This window comes from Bolinopsis microptera, chromosome 7, assembly GCF_026151205.1.
Source record: "Bolinopsis microptera isolate Bmic1 chromosome 7, MBARI_Bmic_1.0, whole genome shotgun sequence".
NCBI lineage: Eukaryota > Metazoa > Ctenophora > Tentaculata > Lobata > Bolinopsidae > Bolinopsis > Bolinopsis microptera.
This window is the reverse complement of record NC_087078.1, coordinates 5,230,885-5,257,053: the sequence shown is the minus strand read 5'-3', so window position 1 is coordinate 5,257,053 and position 26,169 is coordinate 5,230,885. Positions and strand designations below refer to the sequence as shown.

The 26,169-nt window shown below is 36.4% G+C and overlaps 5 protein-coding genes across 5 annotated transcripts; all 5 read right to left on the bottom strand.

Moving 5' to 3' along the window:
• Window positions 1-1,012: 1,012 nt before the first annotated feature.
• On the bottom strand, window positions 1,013-16,120 carry LOC134818945 (serine/threonine-protein phosphatase 2A catalytic subunit beta isoform). The gene is made up of 8 exons (XM_063828680.1): window positions 15,995-16,120; window positions 15,597-15,723; window positions 15,184-15,329; window positions 4,844-4,954; window positions 4,502-4,634; window positions 2,428-2,546; window positions 2,085-2,203; window positions 1,013-1,801 (listed from the first exon to the last, which is right to left on the bottom strand). Exons 1-8 carry the CDS (start codon window positions 16,109-16,111, stop codon window positions 1,729-1,731), a joined length of 945 nt encoding a protein of 314 aa, XP_063684750.1. The 5' UTR covers window positions 16,112-16,120; the 3' UTR covers window positions 1,013-1,728.
• A 469-nt stretch (window positions 16,121-16,589) lies between these two features.
• LOC134818109 (transcription initiation factor IIE subunit beta-like) lies at window positions 16,590-18,287 on the bottom strand. The gene is made up of 2 exons (XM_063827531.1): window positions 17,217-18,287; window positions 16,590-16,996 (listed from the first exon to the last, which is right to left on the bottom strand). Exons 1-2 carry the CDS (start codon window positions 17,799-17,801, stop codon window positions 16,709-16,711), a joined length of 873 nt encoding a protein of 290 aa, XP_063683601.1. The 5' UTR covers window positions 17,802-18,287; the 3' UTR covers window positions 16,590-16,708.
• Window positions 18,288-18,386: 99 nt separating this feature from the next.
• LOC134818110 (C-signal-like) lies at window positions 18,387-19,160 on the bottom strand. The gene has a single exon (XM_063827532.1). It carries the CDS (start codon window positions 19,158-19,160, stop codon window positions 18,387-18,389), a length of 774 nt encoding a protein of 257 aa, XP_063683602.1.
• Window positions 19,161-20,524: 1,364 nt separating this feature from the next.
• Window positions 20,525-21,813, bottom strand: LOC134818111 (C-signal-like). The gene has a single exon (XM_063827533.1). It carries the CDS (start codon window positions 21,808-21,810, stop codon window positions 21,043-21,045), a length of 768 nt encoding a protein of 255 aa, XP_063683603.1. The 5' UTR covers window positions 21,811-21,813; the 3' UTR covers window positions 20,525-21,042.
• A 256-nt stretch (window positions 21,814-22,069) lies between these two features.
• LOC134818184 (uncharacterized) lies at window positions 22,070-24,064 on the bottom strand. Its single transcript, XM_063827624.1, has 2 exons — window positions 23,671-24,064; window positions 22,070-22,950 (listed from the first exon to the last, which is right to left on the bottom strand). Exons 1-2 carry the CDS (start codon window positions 24,056-24,058, stop codon window positions 22,145-22,147), a joined length of 1,194 nt encoding a protein of 397 aa, XP_063683694.1. The 5' UTR covers window positions 24,059-24,064; the 3' UTR covers window positions 22,070-22,144.
• Between the last annotated feature and the right edge of the window lie 2,105 nt (window positions 24,065-26,169).

Here is a 26,169-nt window from a genome sequence, read left to right as displayed (position 1 = left end):
TGTGGCTATATGACCAAAATATATTACTATCTTACTATATATAAAGCGAGACGCCATTTTACTGACACCACGGCATCAACTTTAACGCGAATTTCTGCAAAAACCGTAAAAGATATACAACTGAAAATTTTTTGACTGGGTCAAATGCTTTAATGGCCTCCAAATCATGAATCAGCATGAAAAAATAAAAAATTGGCCAAGAAATAGGAGTTTCAGAGCCCAAAATTTGGACCCCCAAGTGGTGTCAAAAATGCGAATTAAATAGGTAATAATTGTTTTAGTCTCTTGAGTCTTGACACCATTTTAGGGTTAGACGGGTTCCTGCTAGTTATATATAAAGCCAAAAGCGAGACGATATATTAATATACATATATATGGATCCGTGCCATTTTACTGACACCACGGCATCAACTTTAACGTGACTTTCCGCAAAAACCGTAATAGATATAAAACTGAAACTTTTATTGACTGGGTCAAATGCTTTAATGGCCTTCGAATCAGCATGAAAAAATTAAAAATTGGCCAAGGAATAAGAATTTTAGTGCCCAAAATTTTGACTCCCAAGTGGTGTCAAAAACTGGAATTAAATAGGTAATAATTATTTTAGTCTCTCGAGTCTTGACACCACTTTAGGGTAGACGGGTTCCTGCTAGTATAGAGAACGTTTTAACTTGACAGGCTAGTAAAACACGAATTCGATTGTTAAGGGCTCGAGTTAGGGCTCGGGTTGTGGTTAGACTTAGAGTTATGGATTGCTTCGGGGTTATGGTTAGGGTCGGGATTAGGGTTTATGTAAAACCGTTTTGTTCGGCTGCAAAACCGTCGAAAACCCAAGACACGTGATAATTTTTGGGCGAGCGAATAATAGTAAGAGCCAAACAAGACTGAATGGATATGAACACGGAATCGTCCCAACTTCAGCAGCTCAGCAATTTACCAGCAGTACTTAAACTATTTATATGAAATTTGTGCTGTTAACCAGTCTAGTATAATACTGAGAACAAATAAAACATTATCTCAATGGGCTCAAAATAATTATTATACGTCGGTGCATAAAATTCCCATTAGAATATTATTATATACACAGAGTACATTAATTCAATGCCCGTAACAAGGATGAAGAGTTTTTATTCAGGTGAATCTCTTTGTGGGCCTTAAGATTATAAAATGGACCGACTTTATAAATCAATTTATCAATTATATAGAGATTAATGACAGCTTTTCACACTAAATTAATAGCAATAACAAAAGTTGTCAAGCCGAAAGATTTGGCTGATTACTAGACAGACAAGACGCTGAGCACGAAGTTAATGATCGCAAAAAAGAAAAAACCAGTAAATCAACATCCATCAGCATGAATTCTCATACGTTGGTGAAATTTTGATAGGAAGGAATAGTCATTGCATTTTAATCGGTAATATAATTATTACCACCCGACAACAAGAAAAAAAGTAGGAAAATATATTGTCAAAAGAATTGCAAACCTATTTTAGAATGTGTTTCCTAGTGCCACAGAAAAAAACCGAGGCTTGGTTAATTTTCATCAAGAGTCCACATGATATACTCATATAGCAGATACGGTTCTGTCGATCGGGCTTTGCAAATAAATCTCGGAACACACAGATTTAAGGGGGCATGGCAGTCTCCTAAATCATTCAAATTAAATGTTAATTAATTAAGTATGAAGTCATCATCATGGACAGAGTGCAGGAGCTCTCGTCAGGACGATTAGAGGAAGTAGTCGGGCGTACGGCGAGTAACCTGGGGCTCTCCGCGGCGCGGCGCGCTGTCAAACTGCAGGCTGAAATGGTATGTTGTTAACAATGGTTAATTATGGTTAATTATAGTTACTAAACGATTCCTGGTCACATGAACAAATCAATAACAGGTCACTATGATGGATTTCTGGGGAACTAAAAACCTACTAATATGCCAGTTTCAAGCTTGTCGACCTAATCGCTGTGAGATCCAACGATATGCAACTTCAATTGAAAATGTAACTTTAACTCCTACAATGCAATATAAGAGTGTTTGGAAATATGCTTAAATTCTAACAAAAATAGTGATCTATCCAATAGTCTTACAAATTGTATTTAAGTCCGTCGTCAAGTTCCATGATGGCGGCCTGGTTGCCACAGCGGTAGCAGTAGTTTGGAGCACTGAATATGGTAACCACATTCTTATCATGACACCAATTGTAACCCTGAAATACAAGGAGACTTAAAGACTTAACGTAATATCAAGATAAAAATTTCAGTAGAACTTAAGTTTGTGAATACAATAAACCCCTGGCTCTTGAATAAATGCTTCGCGGGGGAGTACACGCGGGTTGTGATTTTAAAGATATGCATAAATCTCATCCAGGGTAAAACAATCTCGGAGTTTTCACCGCTGGATCCGAGAAAACAAGGAAAATAATAAACAAACCTCCATGACAAGCTGATGAGCTCTGGAGATGAGAGTAAGACCGTTGGTGTGGTTGAAAGTCTCGGAGATATCCTGACCGAAAGTGTACCCAGCACCACGAGGTGATATTCCCCAGCCACCTGAAGGGTTTACAGTGAGAATGTTGGACACGGAGCACTGTTATAATTGTGTGTGTTATTTGTAAGTCAGTTTGCTTATTAATGTTTATGTTGACTGTGAGTCAGTGAGCGTAGTCTGTAATCTGTAATCTGTAATCTGTAATATAAAGTCGGTAGAAGAACATGTTACTGCTTGTTAAATATACTAGATCATAGCCTACATGAAGACGTAACAGCAATTCAATGCACATTGCACACGTATAATATATTCATCATGGTGGTCACGCACATTTTACAAATCATTACCTACATCTGTACATTTCCCAAATCGTACACTAATATTGTATACACTAAGTAACATTTTAAATAAATAACGCTGCCGTTTTTATATGCAGTGCACTCATCAACTATACGTTTATTTTACTATAAAACTGGTATTATACCAAATCAAACATAACACGTAATAGTAGGCATTACACCTCATGTAGGCAAACTGGAGATAGTTTACATTTCTGTGATCTCATTCACGCTATGTGACGTCAGCAAAACGTTCATTCTCTTGACACGCTGATTGACGTTGGTAGAGTTAAACCTGTTATCAACGAGAAGCAAACTATCTCATATCTGTTATCTACTCCCTACTATTTTATTTCAATAGCTTCTGTAGACCTAACTACAGGGTGCTTCAAGGCTCGTGTCCAAATTTCAAGTGCCGCCCTAAAGTCAACGTAGGTTGCAAACGTTTTGATTTTTTTGTAACTTCTAGCTTAGGGATAACATTTTGAAATACAAATTAGAATTCTACAGAAGTGTTTCTATTGTAAATATAACTCTAATAGCTACATACTACATACTACATAGTACACACACTATAGTTCTCATTAGATCACGACATGACAATAAAACTGCCACATAAAGTATACATGCTATACCGGCATATACCGGGAGTAATTGATAATGTTAAGCATGTACTACTGCACTATCTTCAGGAGAGTCTATTATAAACGTTTAAGCGATAGTTGTGTTGGAGCTACTATGCGATATATGCATGGGAGATATACCAAATAGCTACATACCGTCTGCTGATAGGAGTAAACATATCTTAGATGATTGTCTCCCGTATTTACCCAATACCATGCTTCTTCAAACATAATATATAGATCCTTTTAGTAAGAAATGTTACAAATTAGGGATAGTAAAGGAAGTCAAAGTGGATCAGCTTGTTCTAGAAGGGAAATCTAGGAAAAAACTGTTTAGTATTTCTGTTGAAAAGCGTGAAGGGTATTTCTAGGAACATACACTGATTTTACTAGAGTATTTTATTTAAAATTGTCCAGTGGTGTTATTTAACAGATTCGCTTGTCAAGAGATGATATTTACAAATGAAGATATGATCTATTAACGTTGTTTTATTAGATATGTCCACAACAGCAGCTATTTGATACCATGTAATACACAATAATCAAGACATAGTTTTTATCTGCACATTCCTGTCATACCTTGTCGTACAAGCATTCCGTCGTCGTCGATAAACTCTAAATCAATGTCTATTGTCAGATGAATTGTAAATGAATTCAAAATCATTGTCGATTGTCGGAAGAACTCTTAAAGGACTTTGAATCAATGTCTATTGTATATTGTCGAAAGTTATCTAAATAAACTCTAATTCAATGTTTATTGTCTACTGCTGGAAGAACTTAGAATAAACTCTAAATCAATGTCGCATTGAGAAAAACTCTCCAAATAAAACTAAATCAATTTCTACTGTCAGGTTAACTCTGAATACTCGTATACAACTGTCTGTCGTCAGATTGAAAACCAACTCGTTAGATTTTATTTTCCATCTGTCGCTCACTTTAAGTAATCAAATAATCTTAATCAACACCACAGGAGCATGTATAATATAGGTGATTAAATCCGGGTTTCAAAATTCTAAACCCAGAAGAAACTGTCCACACGATCACCAAATAACTCACCTCTGTCATCTGGGTCAGACCAGAGCAGGTCGCACATGGGTCCCTCGTGGGGAACCTCCTGGAGACGATCCAGGAACCTGATGTGATCCAGTGTGTCGATAGAGGGCGACAGTCCACCGTGCAGGGCAAATATCTGGGGGTAAAGTCAGTACAGCGCGCTGAGATACGTATTTAGAAGATAAATTGCATAAATTGATAAATGTGCTAGCCGTGAGTAACCAGCCGACCAGCGTGCAGAACGAAATATCCAAAAAGTGATGAATTTACAAAATGTATTAGTTTCGGTCGATAAAAGAGTAGAAACAATTATTGGGAATTATTATTGGACTGAAGAATATATACCTGGTTGTCTACAAGGGCAGTGAGGGGTAGGAAGTCGAACAAGTCAGTGAAGTATTTCCAGACGTTAGCGTTACCATACTTTCTCAAACACTCGTCGTAGAATCCGTATACCTAGCAGGATTCAGTTAAAATTGAGAAATCAAATATTCGAACTAATCAAATATTCCGACTAATTTACACTTGATGGATTGCACTTAATTTCCCGATGGAGTTCATCACATTAAAAGCTTTGATTACATACAGAAAGTTATCGTTAAAATATAAATATTCTTTGCACTTCGCCAGTAGATAAGCCTTATATTACATTGATCATTACTCATAAGCAATTTATTGACACTACCCAATCAATATATGTAATGTATCTATATTACATTCTCCTCTCACTAAGTTTATGAGCTTCTTGGATACCGCCAATTAAAAGCCATAGATAAGATGCTTCTAAATTTTTATCTATATTTCATTTTTACCCACATGTGGAGAAATTACTGATAATCGCAGTTCAGATAACAAAAATAAAACAATACAGAAATATAAATACATTTAACATTTTATTAACTAAAGTTGGGTCCATCTCGCTGGTACAATATTCCACTTCTGCTCCAGAGAATCATTACACTTCCACAACTCTACACTTCCCTTAACAACATCCAACTGAAGACAATTATTGGAGGGAAAATGCACTATTCGTTTCTCTTCGTAAACAAAGTTCTGCGTAGCTCCAGCTTTAGGATAGCCATAGTTTCTGGTATGACAAATATGCAGCATTACTGCAGTGCCTTCAGCTGTCTTTCCTTCCTGGTCAAAGCAGAATAGCGTGAAATAAGTCATGTGTATGTCCCCCTTTTTAGAGATCCCGACCAAGTGGGTATCGTAAAAGGCTGTTTTGTCGTTCCTACAGTTCTTGTCAACTGATACTTTCTTGTTCGCAGCTTTGACACAGTAGGTTTTATCAAACATTGATTGAACTTCTCCAACAATACTGTAGTCGGTTGAGATAAATTGGAGGTAGTGAGAGCTGGGAAAGATATTTTTCAGATACCAATAAAAATCTTTGGAGCATTTTGATATGTCAAACTGTGTAGAGATTGTTTTTGCAACATCTTTAACTTCCTCAATCTCTGTATCTTCCTTGAAGATACTTTGAAAGAACCTCATCTTTTCTTTCTCCGTTTTGATGAAGTTTGATATATCCCCAACTGTTTCATATTGGAGATGCTTTGTCATATCCGGACTCTTAGCTTTGTACCTATCCAGATCTCCGTCATGACCATTCGTGTGAAGTACTTGTGAACATCTCGTCATCCAAAGACCTCCCCCGCAAGCCCAAGCCCTGATCGCTAACCGCGTATTTTCTGTTCCCCACAGCTCCTTAAAAACAATCTTCGGATACAGACGAATAAATGTGGATCTGTACGCTGCCAGGCCACCTCCTAAAACTGATGCAGTGGAGTAGGGTGCAGATTGATCATCATCTGGGGGCTTTGCCTCGTAATATCTGAAGTATGAGTATCCACCAACCGCTTCTATTCCATATGCTTTACAAACTTGCTGATGAAGGGAATTATATTCTTTTTCGTTGATCAAATGGAGGATAGGAACAGCTATACCATCTGGTTTAGAGTTAAGTATTTCTAGCAGGGGCTCCAACCAAAGTTCAGAAACCTCCATATGAGAATCAAGAAGAACGACAACCTCACCTTCAGCTTGTTCTATTCCATATCGTCTACAGGAAGTTATCCCGACACTCTTTCTATTTCTCAGAATTTTGAGAGGTATGTTCAGATGGGAACTGTAGTTTCTGATTTCAGGTAAAGTATCAAAATCACTTCCATCGTCTATCAAAACAATTTCATGAAGAAGATGTCTTGGTGTTCGTCTTATAATTGTAGTCAAGGTTCGTAGCAGAAGATAAATTAGCTCATTTCTCATACACATGACAACGCTAACAGAAACTGTGAATTTTGTGTCCAGATGTCTTAAACAGGAGACATGAGGCAGAGGTTTTCCCTGAGGCAACAATCCGTGGACACTCCCCCAATGTAAGGCAACATCTCGGTAATAACGCTTTCTGATAATATCTAATTCTGAACCGCTCAGCTTTTTAAGTGTTTCCTTGTAGCGGAATTCTGCTCGTCTTATACCCTTTAACTGTTTTGTTTCTTCAGAAAACAGGGTATTTTCTTTCAGTTGGAACGTTATGTAAAGACCATACAGAGATGAACAAATAACTAGAAAAGTGAGCAATAAAAGTTTCTTGCTGTTTTTAAATGCTCGGAAACGCCAAAGTATCATGTCAATTCGTCGATATTTTGTCAATGAAATGCAACGTGTAAGAACCGAACTAATGATCGTTAGTATTCTGACAGTGTATATAGTAGGGAGCTAATGTGTGGTTTCTAACATTTCTGTGAGGAACATGTCTAGTGGAACGGTAATTTCTACACAAGTACACGAGTCAGTACACGAATTGTGCAGTTGAACACTTCAATAAGATTGCTGACGCCCTGAGCTCTAAATTCAAATGAATATGACAACTAGTTTTTTTTTTATTAAATACTTTTCAAATTTTACAGAGTACAGCAATAGATGAATATAAAATAGAGTTATCTGAACAATTGAAGTTATCTGAACAATTGAAAGAAAAACGCACACTTACTAATGGGTGTACTTTTGTTTGTAAATTATCAACTACTCATTCAATATTCCTCATGAGAAATTATTATAACTTAGAAAAGTGCACCCCCATTCTTAGAGCATGGACCACAGGAAACATTGAAGTTGTAAACTAAATGTTGTTAGACACGCATCATTGTTGAGTTAACTGTTCATTTCGCCATTCTTTTCTTGATACGTTATCAGTACATTCGTCTTACTAGCAGGAACCCGTCTAACCCTAAAGTGGTGTCAAGACTCCAGAGAGTAAAATAATTATTACCTATTTAATTCGCGTTTTTGACACCACTTGGGGGTCCAAATTTTGGGCACTAAAATTCTTATTCCTTGGCCAATTTTTTATTTTTTCATGCTGATTTGAAGGCCATTAAAGCATTTGAACCAGTCAAAAAAGTTTTTTCGAAAAGTTGTGCTAAAGTTGATGCCATGGTGTCAATAAAATGGTACGGATAAACATATTATATCGTCTCGCTTTATATATAGTAAGATTAATTGTGATTTTTGAGACCAGTCAGATCTTTAACCGATGTATATACAGATTGAAATATGAAGGAATCCGGCACGAAATGAGCAACAGATAACAATATTCCCTTGTGTTTAACCTCTTATCTCTGCTTGTAGAACTTGCCATAGGAAACTAAACCTTTCCACTTTTACAATTCAAACTATAAGCGCATACGTAAAGGCGGTGGAATAGTTTAACACAAGGCTACATCTCCTTTTGATTATAAACATTGGCCTCATCAAAGCACGTATCGTCAGATCAAAGGACAGAGAGTTCAGTATGGGTGTGTAGGGTGTTCACCGTTCATCATGATATAATAAGCTTCACCTTTTGTTTTGCGTGCTTAGTTAAAATTTGTATCTAAGATCCACCTTAAACTAATAAGAACGCTAGAAATCTGTTACATCGAGTAAATAATTTGTAATGGCATGGGATATATTTAACTGTTCTTATCGTGTCACGACTTTAAAGAAGTTTGATAATTTAGTCGTCTCTTTTCCATGGAAATTCTCCACATCGAGTAAATATTGTATGATGGCATGGGATATATTTAAACTGTCCTATCGTGTCATGTCTTTGAAGAAGTTTGATAATTTAGTTGTCTCTTTTCCGTGGAAATTCTCCTCCTCTGGCATCTAAAGTCTAAACACGTGTAATATATCTTGTATAATAAGGGATAATAGATGTGAGTTTTTACTTCTAATAGTAATACGATCATTTTCTAGAAGTTTCAAGTTCATGACTCTGCCGATCAAGTCAAAAGTAATCAAGAAGAATTTTGGTTTGACAATTCTTTTTCTTGCAATACTTACTGTAGCCCGCCAGTTCTTTGCTAACAGACCCGTGAGCTCTTTCTCAACTCAAAATGACAAACCAACATCTTGTTGTGAGGGTTTGTCATGGCGACACCAGCTGAAGTATGTAAAACAGGTAGAGCTAGAATACAGAGAGCGAGCTGAAGATCTCCCTCCGGGCGAACGAGACTCTCTCAATCAGTTTTATTACCGAGATGTTGCCTTACATTGGGGGAGTGTCCACGGATTGTTGCCTCAGGGAAAACCTCTGCCTCATGTCTCCTGTTTAAGACATCTGGACACAAAATTCACAGTTTCTGTTAGCGTTGTCATGTGTATGAGAAATGAGCTAATTTATCTTCTGCTACGAACCTTGACTACAATTGTAAGACGAACACCAAGACATCTTCTTCATGAAATTATTTTGATAGATGATGGAAGTGATTTTGATACTTTACCTGAAATCAGAAACTACAGTTCCCATCTGAACATACCTCTCAAAATTCTGAGAAATAGAAAGAGTGTCGGGATAACTTCTTGTAGACGATATGGAATAGAACAAGCTGAAGGTGAGGTTGTCGTTCTTCTTGATTCTCATATGGAGGTTTCTGAACTTTGGTTGGAGCCCCTGCTAGAAATACTTAACTCTAAACCAGATGGTATAGCTGTTCCTACCCTCCATTTGATCAACGAAAAAGAATACAATTCCCTCCACCGAAAGGAATGTAATGCATATGGCATAGAAGCTGTGGCTGGGTACTCTTACTTCAGATATTATGTTGCAGGGCCGCCTGCTGATGATCAATCTGCACCCTACTCCACTGCATCAGTTTTAGGAGGTGGCCTGGCAGCGTACAGATCCACATTTATTCGTCTGTATCCGAAGATTGTTTTTAAGGAGCTGTGGGGAACAGAAAATGCACGGTTAGCGATCAGGGCTTGGGCTTGCGGGGGAGGCCTGTGGATGACGAGATGTTCACAAATACTTCACACGAATGGCCCAGATGGAAATCTGGATAGGTACAAAGTTCACAGTCCAGATATGAGAAAACATCTTCAATATGAAACAGTGGGGGAAATCACGAATTTCATCGAAACAGATGAAAAGAGAACAAGCTTTTTACAAAGTGTGTACAGCGATGATAATGATATTGAGGCGATAAGAGACGTATCTAGAATAATAGCCGCACAGTTCAACGTATCAGAACAATGCACAAGAGACTACTTCTGGTACCTGGAAAACATATTCCCCGATCCTCATTTTTATCAATTTCTTTCCCTTCATAAATATCATCAAGTAGGGGAAGCTCAATCAATGGCTGACAGAAAATATTGTATCAGAGCAGATAACCAAAAAGTATTTGTGGACAAAAATTGTAAATTGGATAGAACACCTTTCCACAACCCACATCTCCTTGGGTTCGCAAAAACTGGTGAAATCCACGTGATTTGGAACTACTTGTTTTGTTTTGATGCGGGTGGAGCAAAGGAAGATGGTGGACCAATGATAACGTATAGCTGCCATACAAGAATGCAGCCTGGGCAAAAACCCGGGGCAACTCAAACATTTTATTATGACGAGCCTGGTCAAAGAATAGTACACTTTCCAACGAACAGGTGTGCTCAGTTGGACTTAGATAAGAAAATTGTGATTCTGTGGAAATGTAATGATTCTGTGAAACAGAAGTGGATCTTTCATAAGGCGAGATGGTCATAGCACCGAGTCTAATGTTTAAGTGGTATCCGAATTAGCTATTATGCAGATTGAGAATGCTGTAAAATAAATATTATAATTATCATTATTGAATATTGTAAACAATTTCATAAAGTAATCTACGGTTTGTTTTTCTCCTTATAATTATGCTTTTCAACATTGCTTTACTGAGTATGTATTGTAAGACTTACATTTGTAACCAAATCCATCGTGGTGAACGTTACACCAATGAAACTGTGCCGATCGCGGTGATGTTTTGAGTTTATACGTGATAAAAAATTTGTATGGCTGTTGTATGCTGGTTATAGACCATGACTTACATGAAGTTATACTCTGCCAACGAAGTTCCATTTCTGCTTGGAAGCTTTGCGCTAGTATTATATGACACAACATAGACCTGAGTCTGACAATAATTCTAAATTTAGTTTTTATCAGCGGCGTATCCCATTTATTTTTTGTTTTATCGAATGTCGATGAGGTGGTTAGCTACGACACGTGATGAGGTACGGTACAAGCAGTTCAGGTACGACTTTAGACTTTATCTACACCATTTCAGATAGTGAACGTAACTTTATGCTGTAAGAGTAGATAAGAATATTTACGCCCTTGACTTTTCCTGCCCTGATTCAGTCTTATGACTACTTATTGAGCTAACAGTTGTTTGTTGTATCGATTTTTCGGTTGGTGACTGGCATCATATTGTATTTACTAGAAACTTAAGTTTCTTAAACTGCAGATACAGAAATACAGAATGTTTTTCGAAGTTTTCTAATGTTTGCTTTTGAAACATTTGCTCATTTCAGGAACAAAATGAAAATCTCGATCGTACTCTTTTTCACATTCATTTTACTAGCGCCCTGCACGGCCGACAGTACCAAAAACTTGCTCCGCTTCCCTAGGGAACCCTTCTCCGACAACTTCATAGTGTTGCATCCAGATCTTAGTTCAGTGAGGGGGGAGTTCTCTGTGTGCACCTGGCTAAAGAATCAGTTAAATCAGAACGTGCCCTGGTTCAGCTACAAAGTTCCTGGTGCTCGTAACACTCTCCTTCTCAAACTCACCGGTTTTCACGTGATGGTAGCGTCTGGGGTAGCTTATCCGTTGCATTTTGAAGCGAAAATAATGCGGGATGAGTGGTACCATCTGTGTTATATATGGAAGTCTGGGTGGGCAGAGTATTATATAAACGGGGTGTGGGTGCCCGTGACGGGACCGCATCCAAAAGGACTGCTTTCTGTGGGTGGAACTCTAGTGCTGGGTCAAGGACAGGGCAGATCAGAGTCCGACAAGTTTGCAGGGGACATGTATCAGTTGAATGTGTTCAAAAGGACCATAACTCTGCAGGAGGTGACGGAGATGTTTTACAACGGACGCTGTGCTGATATTTGCCGAGCCCTTGCGTATGAAGTTGTTGTTAGTTGGGCAGATATTCTGAGGAAGGGGGAGGTGAATGGAGAGGTAACGAAAGAAGCAAGCGAGTGTGATTACGCGTGGGGAGTTGTTAGTGATGTTGCTGCGATGTTGGTTCGAAATATCAAGAGGAAATATAACTAATTTAACTAGATTCTTGTGCCGATTGCAAATTTATGTTCATTTATTGATTTGCTTATTTTTTGGAAAAGAGAGTAAATCAGCTTAATAAGACTTTTCGCCGGACAGTTTAATCTCCGATACCAAAATAAACCAATCCATATCCTTCAATCAAACTAATGTACAGTCGAAGAGTTGGATATTTGAAATGTAAGCAGCTCTAAATCAATGCACTGAAATCAAAACACTCACCTACCCGACATCAATTGAAATTCGCAGTATCAATATTTTATTCAATGCTCCGGCCAGTTTGCGGCAAAATTAACCGCCAATGCAATACCCTAGCTACTTAGAGGTAAACTGCGCGGCATATTGTAAGGTACTGATAAAATATAAGCAAAGCGCGCGCACTGGTCACGTGACACATTTGACTGACAACTAACAGTTTAATTAAAATTGGGCAGAAAAATAGTGCGCTTTTTCGCGCGCGCTAGGCCCAGGAAGATTTAAAAGCGAAAATATATTGCAGTAACTCTGCCATTACGTCAGAGGGGATATGACGCAGAGACACTGAACTGACGAAAGCATTTTTATCACACATCTGCTTTTATTGAGTCACGTGTCTTTAAATATTAATCACAGTTGGAGGCGGCTTGTTTATCAGAGGTAAGAGGACCATAGAAATAACCGGTCGAATCAAACAAATGTCCATTTCCATCATTAGTTTCAAATTTATTAGAATTTCAGAGTGATGAAGTTCTGTCAAGAATTGAGCAATGGCATAATGAGGCAGGCATTAAAAATTGTTAACTTGAAAATCGTACCCGAAATCGGATATTAGAGGCGAAACTTTCCGTTTTGCATGCCCAGGACAGAAAATTACCGCCCCCTCGAGCTCTTTCAAAGTCCCATTAATTTTGATCCTGAATATAATCCTTCCACCCCTGTTTTTGTAGCTTTTCAACCCAAGTCGTTCTCTCGTCAGCCAGTACAGACTAACTGAACCGCCCACACTTTGGAGATCGCGTTGAGTGATATCTAGTTGTGTAATCTGATAGCTAGTTTCTGGTGGGACAATACTGTTACTAAACATGCAGCTCACGCGTTCACCTTCCTCTCACACACTGAATAAAAATTGGGTGGGGAACTGTTTTTTTGGACCGAAATCAAAATATTTTATCTAAAATTCACGAACAAGGCTAGGTGTGACTACTGATGGGGTATTTGAGCCGGTCGTTATTTGTTACGCATTGGTACGTAGTTGTACGTAGTTGTTACGTATTGGTATGACATAAGCTATGATCTGATTTTGATTTTGACACTGTAATGAACTCACTAGGACGTAAATCAGTCTCCATTTCGAACTCATTAGAATCTGGAAAACGTTTAAACCATAAAAAGCAATCTCTACCTGTCAGAACCGCAAATCTCGTAATGTACTGGATTATTAAGAAAGGGGGTTTGGTTGCCAAGCACACCACGTACACACGTACACACTTGAGTTGTACACACTTACGCCGTACACACGTACACGAGTACATTCCGACGGCGATTACCGAATTACAAACCTATATGTACGGCGTACGTGTCATGGCTCATGTATAAAGTCGAGGTAATTTAGTACTGTATACCACGGTAATTAATAGCAGGATAAGCTATAACTATACATTATAACCGGCCAATGGAAGTATTCGATAAAGACCACGTGCCAGAGCTAGCCAATCAGAAAGAGATATAATCTAATTGGACAAATCAAGTCATTGAAAATTAAGAATTGGTTCAGTTTGGGTACTTTATTTTGAAGATTTTCAAAACACGTTCTTCATTGCTCAATATTTAACAGTAAACTGTGCAAAGCATTGCTATGACCGCTTACATAATTGTCAATGTGTATGCACTTTTTCGTACATAAATATGCATTATAAGCTAGTTATGCTTAACAGGACAGTTGAAACAAGACACTAGAAAGCTTAGTGTTTGTATTTTGTAGTAATTACTTTCTGGGCACAGTGTAGACTCCACACCATAGAACCAACTTAGCATACAACACCTAACGGTAATTTATAGTAATACAATCTACTGCTTATCAGTATACCTAATCAATATAACTTAACAACAACAACACCTTTACAACTCCTAATCACGTGACAGTTTTCCTGGGGTTTTATTGGTCAATAGTGGAAGCTGATTGTTGCTTTTACGTGTCTGAAATTCACCTCACCTCCAGAATCCACATCTATACGTTCGCAACAGCATAATTCTCACAATTCTACATAATTTAAGTTAACCCATTACTTGTGCCAAGAAGTGACAGAATCTATAAATAGAACATCTTATACAGTTATAGCAGTTGACAAGATATTCAAATATCATCCCAATTTTCTGGTCATCCCACGACATGTCGGGTGCGACGTGCGTGGACTTATAGCTTCCTTTTTACATTTTAGGAATAATCTCATTTAAACTTATACCCTCTTTCTATAAAGGGAGCAGGCCTTGTGCTTGACTTGGCGTCACGGTTTAGATGATTTTAGAGTACTATATTGTAAAATTATTGTAAAATATTTAATATTCGATGATAATCCCGATTGAATAGAAAGTGGAAGTGCTTAAATCATAATTTATACAATGCAGTGTTAATAGACATTATATTTACGCACATTATATCATCTTGGTGTGCGTGGGTGTGGCAGTTTAATGACAAGTTCGAGCAATAATTCATTTTTGTGGTGATTATACTAAATAGAGAGCAAAGTTTAATGTAAATTCGCTACAGTTGTTACCTTAAATTGTTTCAGAAAATATGGTCACATAACACGTTTCATACCACCGCATTCCACTAAAATCATCGCATATTAATTGCCATGTTACATGAAAATATGTTGACGCAAATCAACAACAAAAAAACGTACAATAAGTATTAATAATGTATTAATTTGGAGTCAATCTAGCATGTTCAGATTTACACAGACAAGTTTGAAGTTGATTTCACGAAATTGATCACATAATTGATAATTTAACATGACAAGCTTTCAATAAAATACTATAAATAACCTCAAATATCTAATAAAAGCGATGCTCAGCATCACGAAAGAACATTCCGGAAGGTAAGGGAAGAACTAACCTGAGTGATTTGTCTTGATTCGTGGTTACCACGTAACATGGTGATCCTGTAGTTGTACCTTACTTTCAGAGCCATAAGCAGTGTTACTGTTTCTACTGAGTAGTACCCTCGGTCAACGTAGTCTCCCATAAACAGGTAGTTCGTATCTGCAGTACGATTAATTAATTGATTAATCATAGGATTAATGAATACTCATTTTTTGCATGAAAGTTTTTTAATTGTCTCCTGATTGTACTTAAATCTTGGAAGTTTTATACGTTTTCAAATAATGTTTCCAATTTATATCCAATACTCAAATTATAAGTGTCGTTATTTTAAAAGTATATTAATGTTGGGAAGAAATTAAAACAAATTCAACAAAGGAAAGTTATTGCATGGTAACGAACTAATAAATAAAAGTAAGTAAAACTGACCTGGTGAGTTTCCGCCGATCTGGAAAAGCTCCTGAAGGTCGTGGAACTGACCGTGAACGTCTCCGCACACTGTGACAGGACATTTGACTTCTTGTACGTTTGATTCCTTCGTCAGAATTTCTTTTGCCTGACGATAATATCTTTTATTTTAAATACACAAATACTCCGAATTTTAGTGCAAACCAGAAGTTCAACTAAGCTCTTTATTTTCAGGTCGTGTTTAGTTCTGTTAGAATGACGTGGCCCTATGACCTAACAGCATTGTCAAAGATAATCCAACCACGAGACTTTGATAATCTAAACCTTTCCTCATGTTAAAGTAAACCACCCCGAAATTTCACACAAATTCAATTAATTACACACTGCCAAAATAGCAAAATGTACCCCACAAAGTGTACCTTTTCACAAAGAGTTTTGACTTGGTTCTCCGCCAACTGCTTCTTCTCGTACAGCTGCTCTATCCACTCGTCCAATTCCTTAACTTGCACCTTATCCTTCTCGTCTGGAGCTGCCATGCTCACTACTAGATAGAGTGGGGTTAGTAAATGGACTGTGAAATGTACTATAAAATAAATCTAACGATAAACTTTATGGCAGATCGACCGTGCAAATTTAAAACTTAAGTGTAAATCTTATTCAGATTTGGAAGATTTAAAAATACTGGAAATAGAACGTTTTAAAGTGTTCTCTGAAGTATATCGGCATTTTGTTTAATCGAACAAAAGCATGCTCACACCGTTGTCCGTTATACGATCTTAACATGAAATACTGTATATATTTAAAATATATGGTGATATTTCCCTGAGTTGAAAACTAGTTTCGATGTGATAATTTGTTAATTTGAACAAATATTCAATATTCATGAGATGATTATTTCTTTTTTATTCCACGATACAAATTTGGAATCAGTTAGGACAGTCTCATAGAATCATATCCGTGATAGATTTTTCAAGAAAAATTTGTATTTGAAATGGATCAAGAATTTTTGACAAATTTAGTTCAATTATAGTCAATGTTCATAATTTGCGAAATATTACAGCAATTTACATGAAAATTCATAAATCTGATGGGAAAGTCAGCGATGCCTGCAGGAAACGAAAATCATATAATTTTCAATCAAATTCTTTCAGCATCTTAGAATCCAAATGACTGTTCAACATTTTTACATTTCGTTTTCTCTTAACCGGCTTCTTCTTCATAGCATTCTTTTTCTTCAACCCATATCCCTCCATAGTTGCAATACCTACACGTTTCAAATAGTTCTCAATATCATTTTCACTGATCTCCTTCACACTGATGGTATTCCACAATTCCTTGAAATCCTCGCTGAGCTGGCATTCCACACTAGTGTCCCGATAGTATATCACAACTTGCTTATCTGATCTTGTTACACATTTCAACTGAGAGAGGAGAATAAGGATGTTATTTTTGGTGATGGTTATTAAAGTTATTAAAGTTATTGAAGTTATTGAAGTTATTGAAGTTATTGAAGTTATGAGGCAGTAGACTTAAATAGCATTATTCAAACATAGCGACTTATCATTCAAATAATTCATTTTGAATGACAAAATTAGCTTTAATAGTTAATTAAAACACATACTTTCTGAACACTAAACTTACCAAATTTTCTGATTTAAGTTCTGCGATGACTTCTTCAGCTTTCAAAATGCATTCTTTGACATCTAGTTCCATAATACCACCCATACCATTATCATAATGTTCTCTTAATATGTTCAATAAATCGTCTTTGTTGTGCATCGGATATGAAGGTTTAAAAGAAAACTTTTCCTTTTCTCTTTCGAACAAAACTTTTGGATTGTCTTTCAATGCATTCGTTAGCCACGCTTTTTCGTGTGGGTCCAAATCAAGGCCTGTCATTTTTATCAAATCATCAATTGATACAGGTTTTCTTTCCTTCTGATAACGTCTTCTCAGTCTATCGACGGTTGTTTTTAGCCATTTGAAAGTGTTGGGGTTATTAGCAACTGATTTAGTGTCTGGTTTGAAGCGCTTCTTGGAAGGCTCATTTGTGCGAGGTGCTGACTGTTTGGCAGTGGGTTTGGAGGTGGGTTTGGAGGAGGAAGCTGTAGCTTGTTTCTTGAAGGCAGCATGTTGCTGCAAAAGGTTAGTATTCATTCTAAAATGGGAAAGAAATGTCATTATATGATTTGAATTATGTGTTTTACATGTTTTGAGGAACAACATTTAAGCTTTTCAATGAAATAGCGATCACAGGTAAACACATGAAAATTGGGTGATTATTTATTACGGTCCGTAGTCAGAAGAAAATTTTCTCGGTTGATAAGCCAGGAAGTACCAGGAAACGTCTTGTGAATTGTCTTATTGTGATCAAGGCAATGTCAGAAATAGAAATACGATTAAAATATCAAGAATTTTGTTATTTGCATCATAAATTCATAAAATAGTTCCATCCAAAATTTCGAAATCGAATTTCTAGTGGCTCACAATAAAATTCAGTCAGCTTCAAAATAGTACATTCTTGAGTAAGGAATAAAACTGATAAAAAGGGTCACACTTGTTCAACCAGTTAAAATGATAAATAATTATGTCACCAGTAGAAAAATTAATTTACCCCAGTAATTAAAATAATATAAAATTTCAGTAATAATTTAATGTGAATCTAAATATATATATCGAGTAAAACAAAATGTATATTTCATAGAATCAATGTGAATCAATGTGAAAAAGTATCTTCTCTTACAATTTAGTCGGGGTCCTGACCCTTCTCCAAGAGAATTGTTTCTCTTGTCTCAATCATGAATGCAAAACCTAATATGGGTCAATAACGAAATTCTTTCTTATAAATTGTCCATTATGCTCTTCCTTGGCATTTTCGATCAAGTATACCATATCAGCTACAGATTCAGTAGTTGTCAATGTAGCATTGTAGCCTCCTAAATCAGTCTGTACCCAACCTGGATGAACGGCCAAGCTGATAATTCCATCTGCAGTGAACTCCAGTGATGTTATCTTAGTTAGCATGTTTAAAGCTGTTTTGCTGACTTTGTAAGATACAGCATAAGCTTTTTGGGTGTTTTCTACACTGGCAAGTTGAGATGAAATGTTGAAAACAGCTCCACGAGCACAGCACAGTGGAATATCAGACCTCTGTGACGCAGACAACTTCAAAAGAGGATAAAATGCCATTGTCATAGAATGAGTGCCAGAAACATTCACATTGAATACTTCAGACATTTCTTTGGAAGAACATTCATGTACACCAGCTGGTTTATTATAGCTTTGTATTGCAGCATTGTTTATGAGAAGATTTAGTCCTTTACCATTTAATGCTTGCTTAACTTTCAGGGCAGCACTTTTGACTTGGTCTGATTTGGAGATATCGAGATCAACATGATGAACGTTTTCATCAGTTAGAAGTTGATCCAAATCGGTGGTATGCCTTCTCGAGCATGCAAATATTTGAGTGTTGGATCCAGTAATTTTGTTTGCTTCCACAAAATGTTTAACAAATTGCAGACCAATGCCTTTGTTACAGCCTGTAATTAAGACAGACTCCAAAACATGCTCTTTTAACACCTTCATTGATCTAAATATTTGAGAACTTAAACATTAGTTTTTCAATAGCTTTATCATTATACAAAGTTATAAACTAGCCGTAAAAAAGTAATACCTGCCCATCAATCGCAACATTAATCAAAGTAGGGCATATTTATTCAAACATCTTTAAGAGTTAAACGGATCAAATTAATGTAACTTAGGACAAATTTTTTTATTCAGCAAAAAATATCTCAAACACATGTTTATTGTTTATACATCAATAAAAACCTTAAACCAACTAAAACTTCATAATCCAGGGGTCATATTTAAATAGTAACTCGAAAATAAATAAATCAAGATATAAAAGTTGTTATTTCATGGGGTTAAGGGTCACTCAAGCCATGGTAAAGCAGCTAAAACACGAATAATTTAAACAAACATCTTCTTCATTCAGCAATCAGCACCTTCAGTACAAATCGAAAAGAGTTTCTTTCAATGAGAAATGAATGTAAAACTTTAATATGGGTCAACAACAAAATTCTTTCGTACAAACTGTCCATTGTGCTCTTCCTTGGCATTTTCGATCAAGTATATCATATCAGCTACAGATTCAGTAATTGTCAATGGGGCGTGGGAGTCTCCTATGTCGGTTTGTACCCACCCTGGGTGTACAGCTAAGCTGATAATTCTATCTGCAATAAACTCCAGTGATGTAATCTTAGTAAGCATGTTGAGTGCCGTTTTACTCACTCTGTAAGATATGGCATACGATTTTTCTGTATTTTCTACACTGGCAAGTTTAGAAGAAATATTGAAAACTGCTCCACGGGCACAGCACATTGGAATATCAGACCTCTGTGAAGCAGACAGCTTCAAAAGAGGATGAAGTGCCATTGTCATAGAATGAGTGCCGGAAACATTCACATCGAAAACTTGATTAAGTTCTGCGGGAGAACAGTCATTTAAGCCAGCATGTTTATTATTGATTGATTGAAATAATTGATTGAAATAAATTTTCGTGCACATACAGAATGAATGGTTAATAATTTAATATATATGTAGACCAAGGTCTGTGCACGGGATGCTTCCTGGAATTATAGCTTTGTATTGCAGCATTGTTTATTCAAGAAGATTTAGTCCTTTACCATCCAAGATTTGCTCAACTTTCAGAGCAGCATTTTTGACTTGGTCTGTTTTAGAGATATCTAGATCAACATGATGAACGTTTTCATCAGTTAGAAGTTGATCCAAATCAGGGGTATGTCTTCTCGAACATGCAAATATTTGAGTTTTGGAACCTGCACTTTCATTTGATTCCACAAAATGTTTAACAAATTGAAGACCAAGGCCCTTATTACAGCCTGTAATCAGAACTGACTCCAAAATGTGTTTCGTTAATACTTTCATTGATCTAAATAGTAAAGAACTTTAATTAATTAGTCGTTATCAAAATGCAATTATAAACTAGCTAAAAACATATTTAAGGAAGGAAGTAGTAAGTGTCCCAATGGGTTATGACCGATTATAGATTGTGATAGATTGTTAAGCAGCTGTTTTGGGAACATTCTACTTTAAAATCTATTTATTTTTGCTTTTGCTGATGCATCAACAAAGTTGTGATGTAGTGCATCCTTATTCAAACAACTCTCTACAATGAAACAGATGAAATTATTGCAGAAGAAAATATTTCATTCAACATAAAAAACATCTCAAACTTATATTTATACATCAACAAACCGGAACCTAATAATATAATGTAACCAAGTTAAGCTCGTAAACCAAGGGTCACTTAGCTAATTAAAAATACTAAAACGACATTTAAATAAAATTGTTATTTAAATATTTGTTCATGGAGCTGAGGGCCACTCAAGCTATGGTTTTACAAAACTGTAAAATTAAATTCCTATTTTAGTCAACTTGAAAACTTTCAAAACATAATCGAATTCATTCCTTTTCTTAAAAATGCACCATTGTGCTTCTTATTACAATTCCCCATGATCTCGATCATATCTTCTACTGCAGTTTCCCCAGATAGTGGGGCCTGAGGTCCACCAAGACCAGTTTGAGCCCAACCCGGGTGCACAGAGAAACAGATGATATTGTCTTTGATGAGGTCAACTGCTGAACATTTCGTATACATGTTCAAACCTGCCTTACTGACCTTGTAGGCAGTGTACAAAAAGTTTTTGTTGGTCCCTTTAATACTACCAAGCTCAGCAGAGAGATTGCAAATAGCAGCTCTTGAGCAGGAAATTGGCAGGTCGGCTTGGGATTCTGCAGATTGTTTTAACAAGGGCTGAAAGCTTCTTGTCATTGCATGAACACCTATTAAATTTGTATCCAGCGTTTCCTTCATTTCTTCAACTGAGCATCCTGATACTCCCTTTCCATGTCTCATGATAGCTGCATTATTAATCAGCAGGGATAAACCATCACTACCAACTATTTTCGATACTTTCGAAGCTGCGTCATTTACTTGAACCTCATTTGTCACATCAACATCAATATGGTGGATGTCTTCCAAAAGTTCTTCAAGCTCTGGACTCATTTTTCGTGCACATGATATAACAGTAGTTTGCTGAGCACCAGGCAGCTGATTCTTCTTTACAAAGTACTTTACAAACTCAAGGCCAAGACCTCTGTTGGCTCCAGTGACCAAGACAGATCGAGGTAAAAACGGCAGTAAAACTTTCATGCTGAAATTGTATTGAATTAAAAACGTTCATGTTCATTCCTTGGCCACATATAATTCATGATACAAATTTGAAGTTAAAAATGGATACACATTACACATAGGACACATACATAACTTGCACAGACTGAGGTATATATATATAACAATGAATCATATTATTGAATAATTATTTAAGATTCGATCATAACTAAAAAATCACTATAATGACAACAAAAGAGGGTCAGTGTTATTCTTAAATGAAACGTTGAAATAATCCCCAATAATTTGATACTGAATTTAAAGCACTGAGTCATGCAGCTCAAATAAGTTTCACATAGTATTTATAAGTAAATCATCAGTAGGGTTCTGAGACAAGATTTTTTCGAACATACATTCCATTGTGTTCTTCAGTGCAATGAGTAATCATGTGCATTATATCTTCAACAGATTCTTTGGTAGATAATGGAGCTCTTGGGCCTCCAAGGTCAGTTCGAACCCAGCCAGGATGAACAGACAAGCAGATGATACCATCTTTGATAAAATCAGATGCTTGACATTTTGTCAGCATATTCAATGCAGCCTTGCTCACACGATAAGCAGTTGTAAAAGAGTTTTTGGTGTTTTGAATACTACCAAGTTCAGATGAAATATTAAAAACAGCAGCTCTAGCACAAGAGAGCGGGGTATCAGAGTTACACTCAGCAGCAAGTTTTAAAAGTGGATGGAAGTTGTTTACCACAGAATGTGGGCCTATGACATTAACAGTCAATGTTTCTTTCATTTCCTGATCTGAACAGCCTAGCACTCCTTTGCCATGCTGCATAATAGCTGCATTGTTGATAAGCAAATTTAGACCATCAGCTCCAACAATATCAGACACTATTTTGACTGCTGCTTGCACTGACATATTGTCAGTAACCTCGAGTCCAACATGATAGACGTGCTCTGACAACATATCCTCTAGCTCTGGACTTAATCGTCTTGAACAAGATATCACTTTAACAGGCTGTTCATGGTGCTGCTTATTTTGTTCAACAAAATATCTTACTAGTTCTAAACCGATGCCTCTGTTAGCACCAGTCACCAACACTGACTTAATTAGAAATTTCTGCAAGACTTTCATACTGAAATGGTAGTGAATTGATTTAATTTGAAAATTCCCTCAAACAATGAAGAATATTAACATTGCTGCATCATATAATTACATTAAGGCTGCTAAAATACTCAGACGGCCAAATACTACATAGAGAAAAATTAATTTGAGAGAAAGAAAATGTTTACAAATTAACAAAGCGAAAGATAGGTGAATAGATGAATTACACTTCATACCAGTAATTTTGAATAAAATTAAACAACCAAAAATGAGAAAATAGATTAGAGGTATATAGTACTGGATCATGCAGATGTAATCAGTGTGACATATTTGAAAACTTGGCATACCGTAATTAATAAGGATATGTGGTATGCCGTAATCAATAAAGATGTGTGGTATGCTGTAATTAATAAGGATGTGGGACAAAGTTTTGTCTGGCAAATATTCCATTGTGGTCTTCAGTGCAATGAGTAATCATCTGCACTATATGATCTTGGACAGCTTCTTTATAAGATAATGGAGCTCTTGGATTTTCAAGATCAGTTGGAACCCAACAAGGATGAACAGACAAGCATATGATACCATCTTTGATAAACTCAGATGCTTGACATTTTGTCAACATGTTCAATGCAGCTTTACTGACTCTATATGCAGTTTTGGAGGAGGTTTTGGTATCATGAATACTACCCTGTTCAGATGAAATATTGAAAACGGCAGCTCTAGCACATGAAAGTGGAAATTCAGAGTTACACTCAGCAGCAAGTTTTAGAGTGGATGAAATTTGTTTGTCACTGAAAGAGGTCCTGTGACATTAACATCGAACGTTTCTTTCATTGCCTGGTCAGAGCAGTCAAGCACTCCTTTATCATCGTGCATTATAGCAGCATTGTTGATGAGTAAGTTAAGACCATCGTTACCCACAATGTCAGACACTTTTTGGACTGCTGCAGACACAGACTTGGTGTCAGTAACGTTGAGTTCCACATGAAAAATATGCTCTGACAACAAATCATTTAGCTCTGAACTTAATCCTATCGAGCTAGATATCACTTTTACTGGTTGATCATTCTTTTCCTTATTCTGTTCAGCAAAATATTTGATCAGTTCTAATCCAATGCCTCTGTTACACCCAGTCACTAATACTGACTTAATTGGAAACTGCTGCAAAACTTTCATACTGATATAATGGTGATTTTAAAAGTATACACATTCAGTGTTGGATTAAGATTTAAGATATAGTCTGGATTATAAAAATTTTAATAAAGAAAACATGTATCAACACATCTCTACAAAGTATCATTACACTGTACGAAAAAATATATATATATAAAGATAATAAATATCAAATTAAATTCACTATAATTTTATAAACCAACTCCCAATTCCCAGGTGGTACGAAGATTGATAAAGCGCTATGCCCACTAAACCAAAGACAATCGTTTTTTTTTTTCGAAATGTATTTTTGCTTCCTTCAATTCTAAGAATAACTTCGCCTGATACTTGCCAGAAATAAAATTATCATAGCTTAACAAAAAATAAAGTATAAATTCAGGATTTAGAACAACGAATAATGACTAGTGTTATGTACATAACACTAGTTCCTAACATATGTCGGAACTACTTAGATTGGCCTTTCACCATTACTATATCGCAGATACCCCGCAAATAACTGTGGGATAGAAACTCTGAGAGTACTAAATCTGTCTGGTACGATTGCATACGCAAGGACTCGTCCTTGTAAATGGAATCAGTCCACTCTAATGCCGATGATCTATGAAATGCCCCATTGCATATAAATTGATACAGTTTACAACACTCCGGATCAAAATGGCAAGGCAAGTGACATACCGATTCATGTAATTAAGCAGTCCTCTAAAATAGTTACTCCTCTACTCACTGTACTGTATAACGAATGTATGAAAGATGGCATATTTCCAGATGACCTTAAAGTTGGAAGGATTAGTCCCATTTACAAGAAAGATAACCAGGAACTCCTTGAAAACTATAGACCTGTATCAACGCTAGCTGTGTTTGGTAAAATATTTGAAAAGATTATATTCAATAGATTATACAGCTTCTTTCATTCACAGAATTCCTTATATGAAAACCAGTACGGATTCCGTAAAAATCACTCGACCAGTTAGTTATGCCCTAAATTACTCAGTGAACCACGTAGAATCTTGCCTCAAGAAAAAACAACACGTTCTTGGAATATTTATTGATCTTAGTAAAGCCTTTGATACAATATCACATGAAAAGTTACTGCATAAGTTAGAAAATTATGGAATCCGTGGAAATGCAAATAACCTTATAGCAAGTTACCTGTAGAATAGATACCAGTATGTCTCAGTATTAGGTGAAGACTCCGAGAAACTTCCAGTAGTCTATGGAGTGCCGCAGGGGAGCTGTCTTGGTCCCTTACTTTTTATTATTTATATTAATGACATCCGTAACTCATCAATTATAGGAAAGTTTATACTATTTGCCGACGACACTAACATATTTATAGAAGACACATGTGTCAAAAGACTATACGAAAAAGGAAATGAAGTTCTATCATTTGTGTACAAGTATATGAAACTAAACTTATTACATGTTAACATTAAGAAATGTTGTTTTATTCATTTTAAACCCTCACGGGCCAAAGAGGAAGTAGAAAATGACGAGAACGTACTAACTTTAAATAATGTAGTTATTAAAAGAGTTCAAGAAGCTAAATTTCTAGGCGTTATTATTGACGACCAACTTAACTGGAAATCACATACGCAGTCACTTAACTCAAAACTTAAATGCGAAGTAGGAAAGTTGTGCAGAGTACGACACATTGTCCCAAAGCAGTATTATAAAGATTTATATCATACTCTATTTGAATCACATTTAGGATTTGGAATATCTGTGTGGGGTGGTATTAGCAATAATCGACTTGAACCTCTCTTTAAAACACAGAAAAAGTGTATAAGAATTCTGTTTGGGGATAGAGAAGCTTACCTAGAGAAGTTTAAAACGTGTGCCCGAACACGACCTGTTGATAAGCAAAGACTGGGGGTGGACTTTTACCAAAAAGAACACTCCAAGCCCTTGTTTAAAACCCACAGGTTGTTAACGGTCCACAATCTGTACAAGTACACATGTCTCTTAGAACTGTTTAAAATTAATAAGCTAGAAGAACCACTGTCACTATACTCATCATTTAACAGGTCACCTAGGCGGGAAGATTATTTCATTACATCACAGCCATCCTCACAATTTATCTATCAATCATCCTTCATGTGGAACAGCTGTCGAAA

What these genes read in the sequence shown, in the direction of transcription:
- LOC134818945 (XM_063828680.1), bottom strand. Translation starts at nt 16,111, where the DNA reads ATGGCAGCTCCAGACGAGAAGGATAAGGTGCAAGTTAAGGAATTGGAC. An exon ending in TCAAAACTCTTTGTGAAAAG is followed by an intron (nt 15,724 to 15,994) that starts GTACACTTTGTG and finishes TATTATCGTCAG; the next exon opens with GCAAAAGAAATTCTGACGAA. An exon ending in GATCGGCGGAAACTCACCAG is followed by an intron (nt 15,330 to 15,596) that starts GTCAGTTTTACT and finishes ATCGTACTGCAG; the next exon opens with ATACGAACTACCTGTTTATG.
- LOC134818184 (XM_063827624.1), bottom strand. Translation starts at nt 24,058, where the DNA reads ATGAAAGTTTTGCAGCAGTTTCCAATTAAGTCAGTATTAGTGACTGGG. An exon ending in CACAGGACCTCTTTCAGTGA is followed by an intron (nt 22,951 to 23,670) that starts CAAACAAATTTC and finishes TCATTGTTTGAG; the next exon opens with GGAATTTTCAAATTAAATCA.
- LOC134818109 (XM_063827531.1), bottom strand. Translation starts at nt 17,801, where the DNA reads ATGTTGTTCCTCAAAACATGTAAAACACATAATTCAAATCATATAATG. An exon ending in AACTTAAATCAGAAAATTTG is followed by an intron (nt 16,997 to 17,216) that starts GTAAGTTTAGTG and finishes CTCCTCTCTCAG; the next exon opens with TTGAAATGTGTAACAAGATC.
- LOC134818111 (XM_063827533.1), bottom strand. Translation starts at nt 21,810, where the DNA reads ATGAAAGTTTTACTGCCGTTTTTACCTCGATCTGTCTTGGTCACTGGA.
- LOC134818110 (XM_063827532.1), bottom strand. Translation starts at nt 19,160, where the DNA reads ATGAAGGTGTTAAAAGAGCATGTTTTGGAGTCTGTCTTAATTACAGGC.